This window comes from Sinocyclocheilus rhinocerous, unplaced genomic scaffold (assembly GCF_001515625.1).
Source record: "Sinocyclocheilus rhinocerous isolate Xijiao unplaced genomic scaffold, SAMN03320098_v1.1 scaffold1285, whole genome shotgun sequence".
NCBI classification, from domain to species: Eukaryota; Metazoa; Chordata; class Actinopteri; order Cypriniformes; family Cyprinidae; genus Sinocyclocheilus; species Sinocyclocheilus rhinocerous.
This window is the reverse complement of record NW_015645559.1, coordinates 839,091-861,300: the sequence shown is the minus strand read 5'-3', so window position 1 is coordinate 861,300 and position 22,210 is coordinate 839,091. Positions and strand designations below refer to the sequence as shown.

Here is a 22,210-nt window from a genome sequence, read left to right as displayed (position 1 = left end):
ATAGATAGATAGATAGATAGATAGATAGATAGAGAATTTGATTAAAACTGCTAGCCTCAGACCCACAAAATCTTCATTAACGCAAAACTTAAAGTTGGTGTGTCAGGGGTTAAGGCTAGTGGTTAGTGAGGCTAGGGCTGGCAGGGTTAAGGTTCAGGTTTAGGGGCTAGTCTGGGGCTGGGGGCTGGCAGGGTTAAGGTTCAGGTTTAGGGGCTAGTCTGGGGCTGGGGCCTGTCAGGGTTAAGGTTCAGGTTTAGGGGCTAGTCTGGGGCTGGGGCCTGTCAGGGTTAAGGTTCAGGTTTAGGGGCTAGTAGGGTTAAGGTTCAGTTAAGGTTAGGGTTAGGGGCTAGTCTGGGGTTAATTTGCAACTAGGTATATAGATAAAAACGAGTTTCACCCTCATTAATTTGACCCTCATTAGCATATGCGATCTGATTGGCCAAGGCTTACCTGGCCATATCTGGTGAAGCGGAGGTCCGATCTGCACATAACTGGTATCGTTGGATTCAGGAAGCTGTGGTCTTTCAGGTAGCGTGGATGTATGGAGGAAAGGGTGTTGCTTTCAAATCCAATGTGACCGTACAACAGTCTAAAAAGTGACAAAGAAAGTCAGTCATCGGTAAAGGGAAAAAATACATCCAAATGAAATAACCTGTGAAATCAATTGTCTTTTTAGCAAGAGGGTATTACACGCCTGTATAAAAACAGTCTTCCAGCCAGTTTGTGTGTGTGAGTGCGTGTGTGTGAGTGTGCACAGGTGTGTGTGAGACTGCACAGGAATGTGTGTGTGTGTGTGTGTGAGAGAGAGAGAGAGAGTGTGTATCATTAGAAGTTAGACTTGAAAGACGTCTGTGAATAAAGTCAGCCGCTCAAGAGCTCCCCCTGGAGTGTTATTTTCTGCTAAAATGTAGGAATCCTTTGCAGTTTCTAACACATGGCTATTCACAGTTTTGTCCAGGAGAGGGCGACTGAGAAGCCAAGTGAAGTCACGCCCACACCGCATGGATGACACGACAGGTAAACAGTATTTCTTACTGATGTAATTTCAGTTTGACAGCAGTAGGAGTTATAATTGCATGGACTGTGATACATTCAGTTGCTGCCTCATTTGTTACTTAGTCAATCAAATCATCAACTAATGATATCTTTCTTTTCATTCCAATGCACTAAAGATGCACATGAATGCACGCGTTTTTAAATATTTTTAATTACTAAAGAACGAAAGAGAGAGAGAGAGAGAGAAACATATTTTTAAAAATGGTACTTTTAGACCTTTGCTGTCTGCTGGAGAGGAGCGTATAGGATGTTGAATTAAACCAGTTGTAAAGTTTCCAAGAATCTCTTGTAGTGTTGGTACATCAGAGGGTCTGTAGGCCAAACAGATATCCATTACTGCAGTTCTTCATTTACATGTTAACATGATTCAACAATAAACAAACTTTACACCCCAGTGAATAATTTTTTTCTCACTTGCATTCATTAGGTCATAATTTGCTTTCAAATGTTCACACCTGTAGTTAGTTGTAAATAAGAACCCTATTTTTAAAATGATTACATCCACAGAGATGCATTCGCCGGACAGTGGCGTGGACAGCCCTGGGTTCAGTGATGTAAGTACAAAAAAAAATGCTGCATAAAATAAAAGGCTAATAAAATACTTTATATTTATTTTTTAAAATTGCCTTTATTTCTAGACAGCGACCACTGAACTCATAAGCCATACAGTAAGTTGAGCTTTGTGCATATGCCTTTACACTGCGACTATTATATGATGTGCAGTTTGACAATCTGTTGAGTTGTGTTGTTCTGCAGGACAGCGAGCACACCTCCTCCGCTGACGAGTGGGTCCAGCAGGGCCCCAATCTTCCTCCTCTTTTCCCCCCTCATCCACCTCCACCTCCTCCTCTTCCCATTTTACCTCCTCAGGAGGATCCAGAAGATGTAATGGGAGTATTAGATGTAGCATCTTAAACTCAAGTGTAGCTGCCACTGTTTTGGTAATGTTCTTTTTCCTCCCTCTCTGCAGTATTTTGCCGATGATGAAGAAGATTTTTAATAAATATATATATTTTTAAACTTAAAGATCATTATGGTGTCCTTCTCTCGTTATTATTGATCATATAACATTATTACTGGTCTACAAACAGATTTCTCTGAAAAGAAAACCAGAGACAATTTAAACTGATTTCTTCTTATTTTTTATTTATTATTATTGTTTTTTTTGTAAATGTGAACAATGTGCCATGAGGAAGTTCTTGGAGGTCCCTATACATGATTAAATATTAATGTTATTATTGGTGATATACTTGCTGGATAGATTAATTACAGTTGTGCAAAGAGACTCACAGATATTCACAGAAGGTGCTGGAACCCTACAGGTCATACTTAGAAGGGAGAGGTTATTATGTGAGTATAGGAGAGCATAAGTCTAAGTGGACATCCATGACATGCGGAGTCCCAAAAGGCTCAATTCTTGCACCGCTCTTGTTTAGCCTGCATATGCTCCTATTAAGTCAAATAATGAGAAAGAACCAAATTGCCTATCACAGCTATGCTGATGCAATTAAGGTCCATTGGACCTTAGTGGTCAAATATCGGCCTCTACCAAATGGTTGATATGTCACTTTATGGTAAAAATACCGGAATTTATTCACATACTATGAAAATCTGAAAATCTGAACTATAATACTAATTTATTTTAAAACATAATCAAAATAAAACAGTTTTGTATATTGAATCTTCTTTATTTAAGTATGCCATGAAATATTTCAGGTTTTCATTTTAACACAAGAAATTATATGTTTTCTTGTTTTTTAACAATAAACAAAAATAAATAACACAAATAACTAAAAGTAACAAAACCAAAGACATTACATTCTTTCTGCATTCAAAAACGAAAAAAAAAAAAAAAAAGCAAAAGATAGTAATATAATGGAATTTTAGGCTTTTATGATTCAAGAAACACGCCGTCAAGTGTGGTAGTGCAATAGGATTTTTTTTCTTTCTTTTTTTAGATAAATTAACATTTCTTTGTAAACCAGCAATGCTGTGTAGTGTAGCTATCCTCTGGCTCCTTCAAGGAAACTGTTTTTAGAGTGTGTATTCCTTTTCTTCTTTTCTTACATGGAAGCATTGTAGAGGATGTGCTTGTTGAGGGAGCATCATCTTCATCCAGGGACTCAAAAGAACTGTCACCAGCTACCTCTTCTCGGACGGGGTGATAATCCGGATCCTCTATTGCAGTGGTTCTCAAACCTCTCCATGAAGTACCCCCAGCTCTGCACATTTTGTATGTCTCCCTCTATCTGACACACCCACTTCAGGTCTTGCAGTCTCCAATAATGAGCTGATGAGTTGAATCAGGTGTGATAGATGAGGGAGACACAAAATGTGCAGGGCTGGAGGTACTCCAGGACAGGTTTGAGAACCACTGCTCTATTGGGTCATCAACATCACCGAGATCAGCATCAGAGTCTTGGGGGTTTTCTGATACAAGGGCCTGAAGAGTGCGCATTCTTGTACAATAGAAACGGTTGACATCCATCTAGTAATTGTAAAACAACAACAACAAACAAATAAATAATCTCTTACAATTTTAGTAATGTTAGTACACCGGCATTTGTCATTTAAGAAGTAATTGCCTCTGATAATTATGATTTCCACACATTAATTCTATGAATTCACTATATTTACTTCAAAAAATATCCAAAAGTGGCAAAAAAATACATACTTAAGAAACGATCTCAGTATATTCATGAAGATATAACAATAGCTGTGTCATATTCATAGCTATGAATGATCAGAAGTTTATATTTCTCAGCAAATAGTCCATTCTGACTGCAGAAATGGATGATCTGAAAACATTAGCTTAGCTTTTCTACGTTTACCATAAAGTGACAAATCGACCGTTTGGTTGAGCACGTTTTTGAACAATTATTAAAAACATACTAAAGTTTTTTCATGGCACCAAGTAACATCATTTTGTAAAGTTAGGGCTCTTACAGTGTAATATGTCAAAAAAATATGCTTACCTTGCCAAATTTCACCAAGAACAGTTCACATGGCAGGAGTGATTTCTTTGTTTCTGACATCCATGTTAGAAGAAGTGTTGAGACAAGTGCTGTTGATTGACACTGTGGCATCTAGTGGATTTTTTTGGCATAACATACCTCAACCAGATGGTAGAGATGGCTCAATCAGCTTGAGTTAAGTTAGGTACTCCTCTCAATAAAATATAGTGACTCAAAATGTGCTCAACCATTTGGTCGAGCAGGCCGTTAGTACTTTTAATCATTTATAAATCACTCAATGGCCTAGGACCTAAATACATAGCAGATATGTTCACTGAATATAAACCTAACAGACCACTCAGATCATTAGGATCGAGTCAGTTAGAAATACCAAGGGTTCACACAAAACAAGAGGAGTCCGCTTTTAGCGATTATGCCGCCCGCAGTTGGAACCAGCTTCCAGAAGAGATCAGATGTGCTAAAACATTAGCCACATTTAAATCTATACTCAAAACTCATCTATTTAGCTGTGCATTTATTGAATGAGCACTGTGCAACATCTGAACTGATTGCGCTGTATTTTATGTATAATCATTTTCTATTTTTAACTGTTTTAAATTAATTTTAAATCAATTTTTAAATAATTTTCAAAAAATTTAAATTCCTTGTTTTAGTGTTGTGATTATTTTTTTATGATTATTTTACTTTCTTTTATGTAAAGCACTTTGAATTAATATTGTGTATGAAATGTGCTATATAAATAAACTTGCCTTGCCTTGTATTGTTATTGTTTGTTGCTGTTCAAGTGGTTCTAACTTAAAATGATGCATCTGTTAAATGGTTAACAATGAATGTGTTATGTCAGGGAATCGGTCGCAATAAGCTTGTGTTTCATTGTAAAGCAGACACAATAAAGTATTTCTGGTTGTTGTGGTGGTATCACTTGTCTGTATTTGTGGTAAAACTGCTGCCTAAGACATATTATTTCCTGGATGTCAGAATTTGTTGGCTATGAGATTTTGTTTTATTCAATACTCTGCCATCTGTATTTGCTAAGTACCTTTTAGTAGGGTCATTCACTCAGAACGCATTTTTCATTCCACTGCGGTACTTTTCCATTGTATTTCAAAGTAAATGCGCTACGGACGTCTTTGAATTTGTGTTTGAATGCTGCGCTCTCATCTCAGGTCTTTATAGCAGCTTCTCACGCATAATACATCATTCTAAAACACGGCGCTCAAGTTCAAAGAATTTCAACTTCTAAAATCATGTCCCTAGACCTTGCGCTTTAAAAAAAAAGCAAAAACAAACAAACAAAAATCTTCCACTGACCTGTCTCGCGACCAAAACACTATCTGTGTGAACCCACCACCCCCTCATCAGTACTGCGTTAGCGGCAGTGTTGTGGCCATTTTCGACTCCCTGCCAAATTATTACCCCCCTCGTTGAAATCGCTAACTGATTGCCTAATCCTAACCCCACCCCTAAACCTAACCCCTCCCCCACACCTAACCCTAAACCTACCAATACTAGGGGGGTAATAATCTGGTGGGGGTCAGAATTCGGCACAACACCGGCTCTGCTTAAGTGGCCTCCAAGTTTCCTTCCATATGACAGCGCACTTCATGCCGTCTTGTTATCGTTCTTTTGTGCAAGCGGGTCAGTTCAGGACTATCATTTGTTCCCACTGGAATCTGATATTGGCCACATTTAAAAATGACAATGTGAACAGCCATATAAAAAAATCAGATCTGAGAAAACAAGAGCACTAATGTTTGCAGTGTGAACATAGCCTTTATATGTTATATGGTTGGTTGTTGGTGTCAGAATGGCTGGTCTGAGTATTTCAGAAACCCACTGTTCTACTGGGATTTTCACACACAACCATCTCTAAGGTTACAGAGAATGGTCCCAAAAGAGGAAATATCTAGTGAGAGGTAGTTTTATGGGCACAAATGCCTAGTTGATGCCAGAGTTCAGAGGAGAATGGCCAGACTGGTTCAAGCTGATGGAAGAGCAACAGTAACTCAGAGGTATGCAGAACAGCATCTCTGAACGCACAAGTCAATCTCTGAAGCAGATGAGCTACAGCAGCAGAAGACCACACTGGGGGCCACTTTTGTCGGCTAAGAACAGGAAACTGAGTCCACAGTTTGCTCACTAAATTGGATAAAAGAAGATTGTAAAAAGGTTGATGAGTCTTGATTTACTGTACTGAAAAAATGGAAAAGCAATCATAGGCCTACTTAGCCATATTATTTGTGAACTACATAGCAAAATTGTTTCTCTTAACCTGATTTCTTGGCTTTCAATTCATGTAAATCTCTTTGATCTCTTTGATGTGCAATCTACTAGAATAAATAAAGCACAGTGAATGTGAGCCAATCAAGCACGTTACAATATTTTCATACTGAAACTGTAGTATACAGCATGTGTTGCATGGAACTTATTGAGGCATTGAAATGTTGAAATTAAGTACTATTTACTATTTGAGAAGGATGATAAAAAGGAAAGACATAATGGTGTTTAAAGTTCAGTTATGTTGGGATTTGTTGGGACTGGCTGGCCATTGTAGTGAAGGGTGCAGTTAAGAAAAAAAGAGCCAACAATTTGTTAGCTAGCTATTACAATGTTGTAATTCAGTGATGTGACGTAAAACATATGAACCTGAATAAATCAATCCTGTCACGGAAGCATATAAAATCTCTTTGAGACTATTTTGCCTAATTGGGTCAAATAAAAATAACTTCAATGCATGATGTTACAGTTACGTGAACAAATTATGTTTGTGCCGATTCATGAGGAACCAATATACATGATTAAATCATGCAAATTAATTTTAAAAACAAGACAAAATAAAAGAACAGATTAAGCAAGCTATTTTGCAGTGTCCTCTTCCTCAACCTTTCTCACTTTCTCATGTTCTCTTTCCCAAACCTCTGTGTCCCCTGCTGGGTCACAGGTAACACAAATAGTCTGAGATATGCAGATGAGGCTGAGGTCGTTCATATTCATGAGGCTGTGGTTTTAATGAGGGACTCAGTTACAGGTTCACATTACTCTGAACCTGTGACACTTCTGCTGTCTGAAATAGAAAGAGAGAGAGAGACAGGGGCTGCATGTATTCAGCATCTCATTTCTTCATCTTCAATCCATGTTTTCATTCTCCAGATCATTCCTTGTTCCCTTTGCTGATCAGCCCAATCCCCGCTGCAGTCATGATCTTCCATAATTAGCCAAATTATTAGTCTGGGTCTGTCCTTCTGGTATTACATCAGACTGTCTCTCTCTCTCTCAAACTGCTCTGTGGGGAGCGTCTAGATGTTCTGATGGATTATCCTAATGATGACTTTTCCGATTCCATCTTCCTGCAGCGTCGCCCCTTCCCCAGCACACACACACATATACACAGAGGGTCTGATTTATAACTACATCCCCCTATCTTTCTCTTCTTTACAAGCAATGGGTGATCAATTTGAGAGCAGTGTGACCTGTGTTTATTCTGTCTCCAAACACACACTCAGATTTGTGTACCCCCATATAGCACACACAATGATTTGTGGTCTGTGAGGAAATGTAGCCCACTTTACTTGACACTGATTACTGCCTTTGCCTCTGAACAACCCCACATCTCTGCATCACACACAGACAAACACAGATGGCTGTTTTTCTACCATGGTGGGGACTCTACTTTTCACATTGCACTGTTTTTGCTAGATATGCTTGTAAAACTATTAATGAACATAAAAGTTACCTTCCCTGAAAAGTAGTTTGTTGTAAACACATCTAATGTCCCCCATTTAAAATGGGAATTGTGGCTTGTTCGAAATTGCTTCAGTTCATTGTTGAAAATGTTTAATTGTAGCATTTAAATGTGTCCAACATTCTGCGTTATTATTTAATGTTCTTAAAAATTGCGAGACACAAAACGATAACATTTTTTTGGGCCCTACAGCATGGCAGGAAAGTAAACGATCTTACTTTATATTCTCAATTGTTACATTACCACATTACCCAAGGTATTGCAAAAAAAAAAAAACGTTTCTACAATTTAAGGGAAATATACAGCACTCACACACACACACACACACACACACACTAAGCTAATTTATTTTTATATTAAAATGTATATATTTTCTATAACCTACAACTACATCTGAATGTAAGCCTCATTACACATATTTAGATATTTATTATTATATATTTATCTTTGTTCTGGATTGAATTAGACTTCTTCCTCATTTAATAAAATATGTCAAAAAGTGGGCTAATCTAGAGACAGAGGACAAAAAGAGGACATAGAAACTGGACCAAAATACTTTGTGTGTGTGTGTCCTCACAGGAAGTCACCTCTAATGAGTAGAATTGTGTCTTTGTGCATTTGTGTGAGAAAAACAGAAAGAGGTGGAACAAAGTCATTTGCCATTATAGCAGTACACAAGCCTGATCGCAATTCCACTGAGCTTTTCTGAATAGTCTTCCTAAAGCGGTGTCTCTACACCTCAGATTATTGATCAGACAATGAAGAAAAGGTGAAAGAAAGAGACTGAAATGAGAGAGAAAAACAATGGAGGAAGGAGGGAAAACAAACAAGAATCGTTTCTGGTATTAAATGTTATTTAAAGATTCAATTTCAGCGAACATTAGAGTATCAGTACCTTCACCGGTGACTGCTGTCAGCGCTGTGCTCTGTTTCTCTTTCTCTCTAATATTGTACCAGCAGGTGAGATAGGCTGGAATTGGCTTCCATCACACTGTCAGAACGTCAATCAAACTTGCATCTAAACTGTCTTCCTAAGCAAAACAAACTGTAACCGGCACAAAATGTCTTTGCAAAAGTAAAAACATTTTTAAAATCTACATTTCATGTTTTTCATTAATAAACTGAGCTTTCATTTAAAGGGTACCTATTATGCAAGATCCACTTTTACATGGTGTTTGGACATAAATGTGTGTTGGCAGTGTGTGAACACAACCACCCTACAATGATAAAAATTCACCCACTCCTCCTTTTTGAATCCCCTTTAAACCAAGTCAGTCTCACTAGGCCTGCCATTTTGATTCTCATACATTGTGACATCACATTGTATAGGGCGGGGCCACGGGGGTCGATTGACAGCTCTGCATTGCTATAGTTTCCGCCCTCAGCGGTTGTACGCTGTCCTCCATTTTCTCCGCGCTCGAGCAGCTGTAACGTCAACAATGTCTCGCAAGCAATCCCCGTGTTCTGTGTTTGGATGTAAGACTATTAATTATTTTTTAACTGATCAGCGCCGCACTTGTGAGATTAGTTTGCGCAGTTCGTAGCGCGAGATTCGTTCAGTAGCGTGGTCCCGCGGCTCGATCAATTGATCCGCACCGATGACAGGTCTGTGCGGCACGAGCTCTGTAACATCGCGCTGTTTCGTCCCACTTTCAGTGAATTGGCTTCCCATATGTACGGCTAAACATCGGTTCTCTCGCTCTCAGTTATGTTACTTCTACCAGCTGTTTATTGCTGTAGATATGCAATGCAGAGAGACGTATACGCGACGCCCTCTTCTGGAGACAGGGCGGGAATATGCAGCTCATTTGCATTTAAAGCGATACACTCCAAAACAGCTCTTTTTTAGACACACCCCAAACACGACATATTCCAACTGTTATAATAAATGATCTGTTGGGTATTTTGGCCTGAAGCTTCACAGACACATTCTAGAGACACCCAAGACCAATATTACATCTTGTAAAAATGGGCATAATAGGTGCCCTTCAAATTCCTAAGACTGTTTCACACCACACACATTGTAACTGCAAAAGCAGGAGAGCATTGAGCTTTCACAATGTGTTTCTACTGTATATCACAGAAATATAATTTTCTATGATCTCAACTGTCACAAACTGTGCTCAGTAGGGCTGAACGATTAATTGCATTTGCGATAATATCGCGATATGAAAAAACGCGATTTTTCAATCGCAGAGGCTGCGATTACACTCGGTCACGTGACACGCGAGAGTAAAGAGGTGTGTTCGACTTGAAAAAAAATCGCAATTAGATTATTTAACAAAATCGTTCAGCCCTAGTGCTCAGATTTGACAAAATGGCACAATCAAAACCCAAAGAGCTTAATATGATCTCAAACATTTGTCTTTGAAGACCAGTTTATCTAAACAATTCACATTCATTTTAGTACTACATTATATTAACTCTGTTCTGTACATTAACAATGTGTAATGTACAATATAAGAATTTTAGCATTAATCTATGAGACAAAGTTGATACTTAAATGAAATATAATTGACATAGCAATCTCTAAACACTACGTTTCACTGATTTTTTTTTTTTGTAAGATTATTATATATCCCAGTTCAAGAAGTGTCATTATCTCCATTAACATTCTGTACCAACTGTGTCATTTTGTATTTCACCCGACACCAGGTGCATTCGTCACTCTCAGAGTCATTAGGCGTTAGTGAATGATCGTTACTTTAGCTCATAATCACTGTTATTTCCTCCGCGGTGTGGCTACAAGTCAGCACATTTAGACTGAACCCCGCTGGATGTTTCACTGTGGAATGTTTCGCCTCTGAGCGTCGAGAGCATGTGGACATATCACTGCTCCCTGCTAATGGGAGTTTGCAGTTTAATTTATCTTTGAATTTTTTTGCCGCTTATTGGCAAAGTTCTAACGTCTATGTGTGATTCTGATTCTAACCTTTTCATTCTTTCTTTCTTTGACATACACATACATTTTTAACATTTCAAAATAGCTATGTGGTACAAAAATATATTTTTTACTTATTCATAGATTAATGAATTTTGTAAAAAAAAAAATGTCAATGCTTTAATATTAACAAATTGTACCTTATTGTAATGTTATAAAAATCATTAGATAAATAACCAAAATCTTAATATTTTTATGAATGAACTTAAACCTAGATTAACATATTCTTTTAAAATATTGTTCTTCAACAATTGTTAACACATTATACCTTATCCTAGGCAGTGTTGGGGAAAGTTACTTTTAAAAGTAATGCATTACAATATGAAGTTACTCTATAAAAAAAGTAACTAATTGCATTACTTGGTTAATATTTATTGAAATCAATGCATTACTTTTGCATTACTTTTCATCACCTGGGCTTGCTTATTTGTTTTTGATAACAACATTTTTTATTTGGCAACTGTAAAGTCCCTTTCACACCAAAAGTGAAATTAATAAGCCTCAGCCCAATTTCTCTCAACCCGGTGACAAGTCATTGAATAAATGGGAAAACAAAGTAACTTGCATATATATATATATATATATATACAGTATATATATATATATATACTGTATATAAACTCAGGACACCCATAACGCAAAGGCGTTATATGTTGGCGCACTTGCCCACTAGGTTATCGGCGCCAACACTCAGATATTTTGTTGTAAATTTAAAAGTAACACGTTACTTTACTAGTTACTTAAAAAAGTAATCTGATTACAAAATTTGTGTTACTTGTAATGCATTTACCCAGCACTGATTGAAGTATTAGCAAATCATTAGAAAAGAAACAAAATCATAATCAATTTGTTGTTCAGTCAAGCTATCTAAACATATTTAAAACAAGATCAATTTATTTGAAAATCAACACTACCATAAACACGTTTTCAGAGAGTATCTCAAATTAAGTTCATTTTTCTTACAATTTATTCTTTATTTTCCACATATAGTTTAAGCAGTTAGATTCATGCTTTTAAACAAGAAAAAAAAACAATGTTATAAAGCAATGTGGTAAAAAAAAACAATACGGTTGTTTAAATATTGTATAGATATTATCTATACTGAAATACAAGACAAACTATTCTGTTTTGTGCAATACTGACCCAGTGTTAAACAGAGATTTGAGATTGAACTTTGATTAATAAATGCTACTAAATTATTGTTCATTGTTAGTTCATGATACGTGATGCATTAACAAACAGAACCTTATTGTAAAGTGTTAATTATTTTTATAAGTTCAGTTTAACACACACATACAGGAAGGGCAGTCACCTCTACGACACAGGGACGTACCGACAGGACAGGCGCCCTCTGACACCACCAGCACCTCTGTTTGCAATTTACAGGCGTCTTTGCGCAGGAGACAATGGTTCTCATAGCTCTCGCCGTTAGATCCGCACACTGGAGCATAGTCACTGCTGCACTGTAAAGAGAAAAAGAGGCACAGGTGTCACAGATGCATGTTTCTGTAGTAAATGTTTAATGGTCGGATCAGATGAGGACAAACTTTAATTACATCTGCATTCTGAAACACAAGACACCTGTTTGGGTGTACCTGCATGCAGGTAGTGAAGAGTGAAAGAATGGATGCTATTACACCTGACCGTGACCCTACGCACACACACACACACACACACACACAGAAGACCACTGGTGTCATTATGGCCAGCTGTGGTGTGGTGTCTGGAGGAAACAGGTCACCCAGAGGCAAGAACGCAGAAGGTGAACCGGTTTCACTCGTATATCAACCACACAGAAGCAGATAGAGGTTATTTACATCAGCCATTAAACAAGAGGTCATCCATCTATCTGAATACACACACGCACACACAACTGACACACAGCAAACACACTGTAAAATCAGTGGAAACACACACGCACACCAAACACAGAACTGCTGACTAACGGCCTGAGGGAAAAATAGAGCGAAAGTGAGAAGGACAAAACAGAGACACAGGAGGGAGGGTGACTCTTTGAAAGTTTGAAATCTCTAGTGTGATTTATAAATCACAGGCAGCCAGCCATAAATATCGGAGAAGGTGATTTAATGAATCAGAACACAGTGAATCTGTCTGAAATGTCCACTGATATGTATTTTGCAGTGACGCAGGTTGGACTTTTGTTGAGGCAAAGGAAATCTTATCTTTTGTTAATTCATGAATGTAAATTCGTGTTCAGTTTCATGTTTACACCAGTTAAGTGCATATGTAAAAGCATTTATCTTATCAACATTTGTTTTGCTTTGTTTTGTGCTAAACCCCAAAATCACAACTATGCAGCATATTCAATTTCCAGCTTGACTGGACACTAGTGGCAGTAAAAAACAGCTTTTATTCCTTTTCACACAAATTATGATTACGGGGCAGATTATTGATTAATAAAGACTTATTTCTTATGCATTTTCATACTATGTTATGACCTCAAAACAATTTTACCATAGTGAATTATTTGTAAACTAATACATTTTGAGGTTTTCATCATACAACCCTTCTCCATATGTATGGTATTTCTGAGAAAGTAAACTTGCTCTGTAGTCCACCTGGTACAGCAGTGCACAGGCGAGTATGAGTCCTCTGAAACACGAGTAGCGACAAAAGAGCTCAAAGATTTGTAGAAGCAAACTAAAATGGCATGGATGCTTCAGCAAATGTGTTTTTATCTCACGTTTGCTTTTGTTAATACTATCAGTTAGGCTAATGTAGGGCGGTACATTATTTTTTAAAGGCAACAGAGCATTAACCTTTAAGCAACATTTCATTCGAAACTGCCTTGATACATTCAATTAGATTCATGTTTATGTGTTTCGGATAAAACTGACCACAATTTTGTGGCACTCATTGCACAATTCACTTTAAGAGGTTCGTGAAAGAATCAATGTAATATAATTTTGCAAAAAAAATTTTCCAGTGAGCATGAGTTGACAAAGTTCCATCAAGCTTTGTATTTTATTTATTTATTTATTTATTGGTATTGATTTAAAAAATAATACAAAAACTACTATAATACAGTAAAAAGCATATTTTGTGTAGCTTTTATTTACAACTATTCTTGTAGTCAAATCCTTTAGTAAATTAAGTGCTCACTAAAAACGGCTCACTTAAAGATGATTTCATATTATTTCAAGTTAATTTTTTTGGATGTCAGAATGGGGAAATCTCTTTGTAAATCTAGTAAAGTCAGTCAAACATATTCAGGCCGGTTTGTGTTTAAGGGTGTGTTTGGCCTCTGACTTTTGGACCCCCACAATATACATTTATTTATGAAACTGCTTGAATTATTGCTGTTGAATTACATGATTTGCAATGCAAAGATCCATATACCTAAATCTCAGTTGTATAATTTGATACAGATGCGTGAGGCAACGAAGTAAAAACAGTACAAATTAACAAAATATTTAGAAAGAGGAAAGATTTGCAGTTGGAGGCAGATACTACATGATATCAATAGGTGTGTGTATGTGTGTGTGGGTATGTAGCAATTGGTTTAATCACTGCACTTAACGTGAACACACACACACAGGCAAGTCAATCAGGCAAATATATGGATTTTCTAAAAGAAAACACATCATCGCTTTGAAGCTGAGACTCAAACATTTATTATCTATATTAGCGGAAAAAGAGAGAGAGTAAGAGAGAGGTCCAACATGTGATGAGCAATTGACAGAATGGAGAAATTAATGAAACACTGAGTAGAGAGCTGTAAAGAATTGAAAGGCTGAAATAAGAAAATGGATACTATAGCCAGTGAAGGATGAATGGAGAGGAAGGAAAGATGATATAACTGCTGTTTCCTCATACATCTTCAACCAGCAGCCGCTTTTTGACGAGGATATTAAAACATGTCATTAAGAGAAATTCTTTCTTCCTGTTCTTCCATTTACTGTAACTGCTCTCATCTATCTCTCATATCGTTTTTTCCTGCTCTGCAGAACTGCATCCCTCACTGTGTCCTCGCACCCAGAGCGCAGCCACAACCAAGCATCTTTTACCAGCCAGTCTCATTGTTGTATGTATCATATATAGTACTGTATAAAGATCCAAAACTGTAGTAATTACTACAGGAACAGCAGAGTTGGGCAAAGCAGTAGCACATTCCAATAAGGGTTCATTTGTTAATATTAGTTAACATGAACCAGCAATGAACATTTAGAATATGTCATATTTATTCAAATCAAATGTCAAATTGTGCTGCTAACATTATCTCATGTATTCTGAACCAACACGAACAAACAATGAACAATTGTAAGTTTATTAACCTTCTTATTAGTCATATTAGTTAATGCATTAATAATGTTAACCGAAGAATTAGCTAAGTTAAATGAGAGAAAATCTAGTTACACTATAAACATTTTATTTTATTTTTTTATTAAATATTAAAATAATAAAAATAGGAGTTTTGGAGAGTAATTTGGTCTAAAACTTTTTATTTGAATGCAAAATCATTTCCAGAAGTACAATTGAAGTATTGCCAGTTGCTGTGTGTGTGTGTGTGTGCGTGTGTGTGTGCGTGCGTGTGTGTGTGTGAGTGAGTGAGTGAGTGAGTGAGTGAGTGAGTGAGTGAGAGAGAGAGTGACTGTGTGTGTGTGTGTATGAGGATAGAAAGTGAATTGTAATAGTTTAAATCACAATTTAGTTTTAAGTTTTTCTGGAAATTCAACCCCTAAATACGCTATATGTGTATTTAAATGTATTATGTAGTGTCTTGAATGATTTAAAAATGAAAGGGACATTATCTCATTTGATTTCTTTTTTTCTTTTTTAATCAAATGAGATCCAACTCATTAGATTTAATTTTATGAATGCAAATCAGATAATAAGATTATTAATAACTAATGAATGATAAGCTTGGCATCAGTGTCAAAACAGCTTGACATTATGGAACACTTAAAAACAAAAGACTCAACAGTAAGACATTATGACTGAATGAGCAACATTAAACAGATGATATATTTACACTTGCACACCTGCACATCAATTCTAGACATTCTAGAATGCTATATGGTGTGTCTGTAATTGAAATTTATTGAAAAAAACAAAAGGATAATTTTTTTAAAATTTACAATAAAACAATAAGTTGCATGTACAAAATACAGTAGTATTGTACAGCTAATTGTACATTACGAGAAATAATGATTTAATATACAGCATAAATGAAATAAAAATCATAAAGTAAAAACACATCTGATGTCATTTTGTGCTAGAGTTAAAAAACTTTGTGCCAATCAATGAGATTGAATGCACCTGACTATTTAGTATAGTTTTTTTTTTTTGATAGTTAATATGCTGCGGTGTCTCAACTAGTTGGAATATGATGATTTTTTTTTTTTGGTGCTTTTTTGTTCCTTTTAGAGCTTGGCAGCCCAGCAGCTCAGACATTCTTCTAAGATGTTTCTTTTGTGCTCAACAGATTTTAGTGTATCACAGTGTTCTGTCAAAAAAAAGTGTCTAAACATAACTGGCATACAGGATGTTCACTCATCTGTGTCATCGTCTGTTGAGAACATAAATAACGTTAAATAAAATGCAGTTTCTTTGATTACCTAAAGGGGTCACTGTATAATAAAAGAGCACAAAACATGACCTGAACCATTAGAATGATACTGCATGAAAACTGATTCTGATATACTGCAAGTCTCATACATTCGAGTCCCCATGAGTCTGTGTGTATTCAGGTTTAAGTCCCCACCAGAATAGAAAAACAGGTACACACATTGGATTTCCATGATTTATGGGGACATTTCATATACGTAATGGCAGTGTTGGGCAAGCTACTTGGAAAATGTAGTGAGCTAAGCTACCAGTTACTAGTTAAATTAAGCTTCACTACACTAAAGCTACAGCCCTGTGAAATGTAGCAAGCTAAGCTACAGCAACATGGCAAAAGTAGTTTACTACATCTAAGCTATTTTTTAAAAATGTCATTTTTATATTGAACCAACATCATAAGTCAATGCTCTCGCAGTGATCAATAAAACTCTCAGTCAAGCAGATAGAAAGGCATAATAGTTCAGTTTAGTTGTTTATTCAACAACTGTTCCAAACCAGTTTGGCAACAAAAACCAGTATCATGTACAGGGCTGGATTTACCTCATATTGTGACATAGGCAAAATACATTTTTGCTGTCAGCCGGAAACCTCCTATTGGTAGTTGGTATTGTGGCTTTATTGTATACAGATACATTTATATAAATGTATGTTTTATGTGACCTCTAGAAGCTTGCGTTCTGGAAATGAACGTCACTTTATTGTGCCATTCCAAAAAGGCACAAAATCACTTTCACTGACTTTTAAATTAAATGTTCCCTCCTGGTGGAATGACCTGCCCAACTCACTCCGAGCAGCTGAGTCCTTAGCCATCTTCAAGAATCGGCTAAAAACATATCTCTTCCATCTTTATTTGACCCTCTAGCACTCTCTATTCTAATTCTATTCTTTATTTTTTAAAAAGGCCCCTTTTATACTTGCACTCTATTTATTTACTAACTTCTCTAATCTTTTTGTATTCTATCTTTGTTTTCTTTTTATTTATTCAATTTATTTGAAAACATTTTTTTTTTACAATTTATTTATACAATTAACAACAGCATAAAAGGCCTCTAACACTAGCTTGCTCTATTCTTTTTCTATTCTATCTGTTTTATTTTTATTTATTATATGGTAAAAAAAAAAACTTGCTACGTGTACTGTATTAAGCTAACTGAGACTTGTTATAGCACTTGCATATCATTGCTCTTTTGTTGATTTTGATTGCTTCCATTGTCCTCATTTGTAAGTCGCTTTGTATAAAAGCGTCTGCTAAATGTCTAAATGTAAATGTCTAAAAATGTAAATGGTAACACTTCACAATAAGGTTCATTAGTTAACATTAGTTAACTAGTGTAGTTAACATGAACTAAGAATGAACAATACTTATGCAGCATTTATTAATGTTAATTTCAACATTTACTAATAATGCATTATTAAAATCAAAAGTTGTGTTTGTTAACATTAGTTAGCCTAATGCACTGTGAACTAACATGAACTACAAATGAACGACTATATTTTCATTAACTAGCATGAACAAAGATGAATAAATACTGTAATAAATTGTATGCTCATGTTAGTTAATACATTAGCTAACATTAATGAAACCTTACTGTATAGTGTCACCATATACTGTAGATGTATAGGCCTACAAATAACATAGGCTACGTTTATTTGCATCGTTGCATGTGTCATTATATTCACCAAAATCAAGTTCAAATACGAAGTTTTTGACCAGCGAATGCTTTTTCCCGTCATTAATGCCACATTCAAAGGCAGTACGAGCATCGCATTTACATTTTCATGAACTTACAGGTTATACAGTTTTCTGTTGCTATGTGGGCGCTCAGTTTTTTTGTTATTTGGCTAAAGTATCATATTATAAAAGATTCAGCACTTCGCACAAGCTATTTGACTGTGACTTGACAACAAATGCCAAGACACTCTTCTCCGCTTCTCAAATACAAAAAAACATTAGCCTTTATAAATATAGTGTTTCTTGAGCAGAGGCGGACAAAGAAGTTAAAGTCATAAGTTTCCAGAAAAAATAATACTCAATTAAGTACAGATACTCAAAAAGTGTACTTAAGTACAATACTCAAGTAAATTTACTTAGTTACTGTCCGCCTCTGTTCTTGAGTAAAGAAAACGCTGTACTTATTCTATCAACAGTTCTTTTATTTACCTTCAGACTGCAAACAAGCTGAAATGCTCCAAACTGCGCGCCGCACTTCATTCACGGGAGAGGGGGAGGACAAATTAGGTTTGACTGACAGTTTGAGGAGCCAATGGAGTTACGAGGTTTAGTGGCGGTGGCGTCACTTTTACTGGTCCAGGATCAGTGATCCTTAGCAGTTTTATTTCCGATTTGAGCTTGAGTTTCAGAAATGCTTTGGATAATGTAACGTTAGCTTTTGTTGACGCTACCGAGCTACTTGTTAAAAAAAAAGAGCTTCGCTACTGAAAAGCTATTTGCTATCAAAATAGGGGCAAGACCCTTTTGGGGTAGGGGCGTGTTTGTTTTGGTGATTTCAAATATCAACATTGGCTACCAGAAATCGCTTACTCTGCCTTTAAGAAAACAGCGACGCTACCACCACGCTACTGAGAAATGTAGTTAAACTACTAGCGTCACTACTTGTAGCGACGCTACTGCCCATCACTGCGTAATGGCTTTTATACTGTACAAACTGTATTTTCTATCCCCTAAACCTACCCCTCACACAAAACTTTATGCAAAAACTATCCTTCTGTATGATTTATAAGCTGTTTTTCTCATGGGTACCAAAAATGTCCCCACAAGGTCAAAATTTACTGGTATTGCTATCCTTGTGGGGACATTTGGTCCCCATTAAGTAGGAAATACACACATATACCTGCCAAATCTCATTTGAGGTATATCTGAGACTATATAGTGAGATATGTTGGGGAAAAAATCATAAGAGAATGCTTAAATTAATCAGAACTCCTAGACACAGCTAAAAAGGGGTGATGGAAAAGAAGAGAAAGAGAGAGAGGAACGAAAGGGGCTGGGCAGAAGTTGGTTAACATGTTGCTGTGTGTGTGTGTGTGTGTGTGTGTGTGTGTGTGTGTGGAGCTTATGTTACTGTGTTAGTGGCTCCTAATGGAAGCTATCGCTAGCATTATTGCGCTAAAGCATTCAGTCCTTCATATCGCTTCATTAGGACACTGCCAAGGTGATGGCCTCCATCTGTTGTGTTGTGTGTGTGTTGTAGAGTACGCTTGAAGTACAGAGAGAGGGGAAGAGAATATCAAACACTAAAACTTTCCAGCCATTCATGTGTGAAAATGTATGTTTGTGTTGTTTGTACTGTGGCAGTCAGGCCCCAAGTGACCATATATACAAGCAGGTGAAGGGTCAGTGTGTCTCAGCATCACTGATGCTCACACTTATACGCACACACACACAAACACACACACACACACACACACACACACACAATAAATACTCATTTTCTTTCGCTGATCTAGTGGCTCTCCAGGATCAGAAATTAGAAACCAAGATCCATGATGATGAAGTTGTCGAAATGTTAAATTAGATATTTTTGCAGCTTATTTTCAAAGTTTTCTAGTACATTCTTATTTCAAAATATCCCATTTCAGAAAAGAAAAACACTTGTTCTTCGACAACAATGCATTTAACAGGAATTTGGACATCATTCAATGTTAATTTCCATTCCTGCCATTACTGATTTGAGCTTTTGTGCATGAATTCTATTCTTGTACTGGTTCCTGTCTCATATCCATTATTCTAAGACAGTAACATGCACAGATGTGTAATTTAAAGTGTGTCGGTGTATGTTTTCCAGTGTGTTTCATTTCTAAATTGGAACATGACAGACTCAAAGTATATAATATAAATATTATATAGTGCTTTAGCACTTGCACATAGCCATTTGATCACACACTGCAAGACAGATGGCTGGAGTGCAAGGATAAATTAAAGAGAGAAAAAGCATTTGGCTTGACTTGTATGCAGATGGAAATACACTGACAGCCACTATACACAGGACAAAGGTAGGTATTTCAAATTCACATATACACTACCGTTCAAAAGTTGGTGACTTTTTTTTTTTTTCAAAGAAATCCATGCTTTTATTCAGCAAGGATGCATTAAATGAACCAAACATTACTTTAAAGACATTTTTGTATTTCAAATAAATGCCGTATGGTTACTTGTAATTCTAATATGGGTTCCACAAGATTAAGCAGTACACTATTTTCAGCATTTATAATAATAAGAAATGGTTATTAAGCACCAAATCAGCATATTAGAATGATTTCTGAAGGATTATGTGACATTGAAAACTGTGCAGAGTGATGGCTGCTGAAAATTTCGTTTTGCATCACAGAAAAATAAATCGCATTTTAAAACATTTTTGAACAATTAAATGCAGCCTTGGTTTCAAAAGACCCCAAAATTATGATACAATATATTTTAAGAGCTAAGTGTTCACACAAGATACAGTATGTAACTGAATTTTTGTCTGTGATTTGCTTATTATGCTTATTGTTGATCTAAACCTACACATGTCAGATAGATTTTTAAGCATCTCACGCCATGAGTGTTCTATTCATAAGGTGCCATGTCACATTAAGAAACAGTTCAATCATTTGTTTTAAACTCTCCCTATCACCCTCCAATGTCCCGCTCCCAAACACATACTAGATAAATGTGCAAGTGTTTTTTATGCTTTGCCCAGTCAGGTCACTGAAACAAACAGATTGCAATTCCATTTGGTGTTCCTAGCGGTCCAGAAAGAGACTGACCGCCTTCCATTTCGGTCCTTCGCTCTCTCTCTCTGAGTATGAGGGTTGAATCAATAGCGTGTCAGTAAGTGAACTTGTGCGAATCACATCCATTCATCTCTCTCTTACACACACTTCTCCCATTCCACTCTCTGTTTGGGAGTCTGGAGGAAGGGCAGGGCAGCAGCGTCCAACCGCAGGAGTAGGGCATCCCCACACATGCCCGGGTACCATCTCTCGCTGCGCATGATACTTAACCAATAACCCTCCCCACCACAGCTAGAGGCACTCACATGGCCCCAGACTAGCGTTAGTGCCGCTCAATTGTATTAAGGGCAGAAATGAAAGCAGCGTGACCCTTCTTAAGTGCACAAGGCATCTTTGTGCCGAGCGAGGCTGGGCGATCGAGCAGATGCATCAAAGGAAATTCCCCCCCCCGCATGCTGCGCAAGCAGACAGATAATGCTATTTACCTGAGTGATGCAGCTTGGCCTGCAACAAGACACAGATGCATGATGTCTGAGCGAAGCAGAGCACTCTGACCGAGCGAGAGAATGTGTATGTGTTTTCTGTGAGAAGGCATGTGGAGGTGTATTTTAATTTGTGACAGTTTGTTTACTCCACGTGTGGTAATGCCTTTAACAAGGCCACACATTCAACATGTGGTGCTAATAAAGCTTGCGAATGTGTGTGGAGCTCTGATTCCTACCTTAAAATCACAGATGCACGTCACCGTGTCCCCGATTCGCAGACACTCGCCGTCAAACTTGCATGTGTTGGTGTCGCACAGAAAAAGATCAGTGTCCTGCTCCTCAAACCCTGTCATGAAACAAACACAAATATAGGTTATAGATTACAAACAGATATCGCACAAAACATTCCACAATATAAAAAGTAGTTCTGAGGTCAAGAAGATTTTTTTGTTTAATTAATATCGAAATAATGATGAATTATAATTGTTTCTCTCTCAAATAAATGGTCTTCTTTTGAATGTTCTATTAATCACAGAATTATATATACAGTATATATATATATATATATATGATAGCTATGATAATAATGATTTCTAAAGGATCATGTCACACTGAAGACTGGACTAATGGCTGCCGAAAATTTGCCATCACAGGAATAAATAACATTTGAAAATATATTAAAATAAAAAAC

General features: G+C 36.8%; 2 protein-coding genes across 3 annotated transcripts in view; one reads left to right on the top strand and one right to left on the bottom strand.

The window, feature by feature from the left end:
* tmeff2b (transmembrane protein with EGF-like and two follistatin-like domains 2b) overlaps positions 1–22,210 on the bottom strand; it is a 77,395-nt gene that overhangs the window by 39,963 nt on the left and 15,222 nt on the right. Inside the window, exons 2-3 of one of the 2 annotated variants that reach the window (XM_016510465.1) lie at positions 21,756–21,865; positions 12,027–12,177 (exon numbers count right to left, since the gene is read on the bottom strand). In XM_016510465.1, the coding sequence (XP_016365951.1) occupies positions 12,027–12,177; positions 21,756–21,865 (261 nt within the window). The remainder of the gene's footprint in view (positions 1–12,026; positions 12,178–21,755; positions 21,866–22,210) is intronic. The other variant, XM_016510466.1, reaches the window with a different exon arrangement.
* LOC107706677 (SRSF protein kinase 2-like) lies at positions 797–2,012 on the top strand. Its single transcript, XM_016510467.1, has 4 exons — positions 797–1,017; positions 1,564–1,610; positions 1,695–1,724; positions 1,813–2,012. Exons 1-4 carry the CDS (start codon positions 1,002–1,004, stop codon positions 1,969–1,971), a joined length of 252 nt encoding a protein of 83 aa, XP_016365953.1. The 5' UTR covers positions 797–1,001; the 3' UTR covers positions 1,972–2,012.

What these genes read in the sequence shown, in the direction of transcription:
- LOC107706677 (XM_016510467.1), top strand. An exon ending in ACAGCCCTGGGTTCAGTGAT is followed by an intron (nt 1,611 to 1,694) that starts GTAAGTACAAAA and finishes CTTTATTTCTAG; the next exon opens with ACAGCGACCACTGAACTCAT. An exon ending in CTGAACTCATAAGCCATACA is followed by an intron (nt 1,725 to 1,812) that starts GTAAGTTGAGCT and finishes GTTGTTCTGCAG; the next exon opens with GACAGCGAGCACACCTCCTC.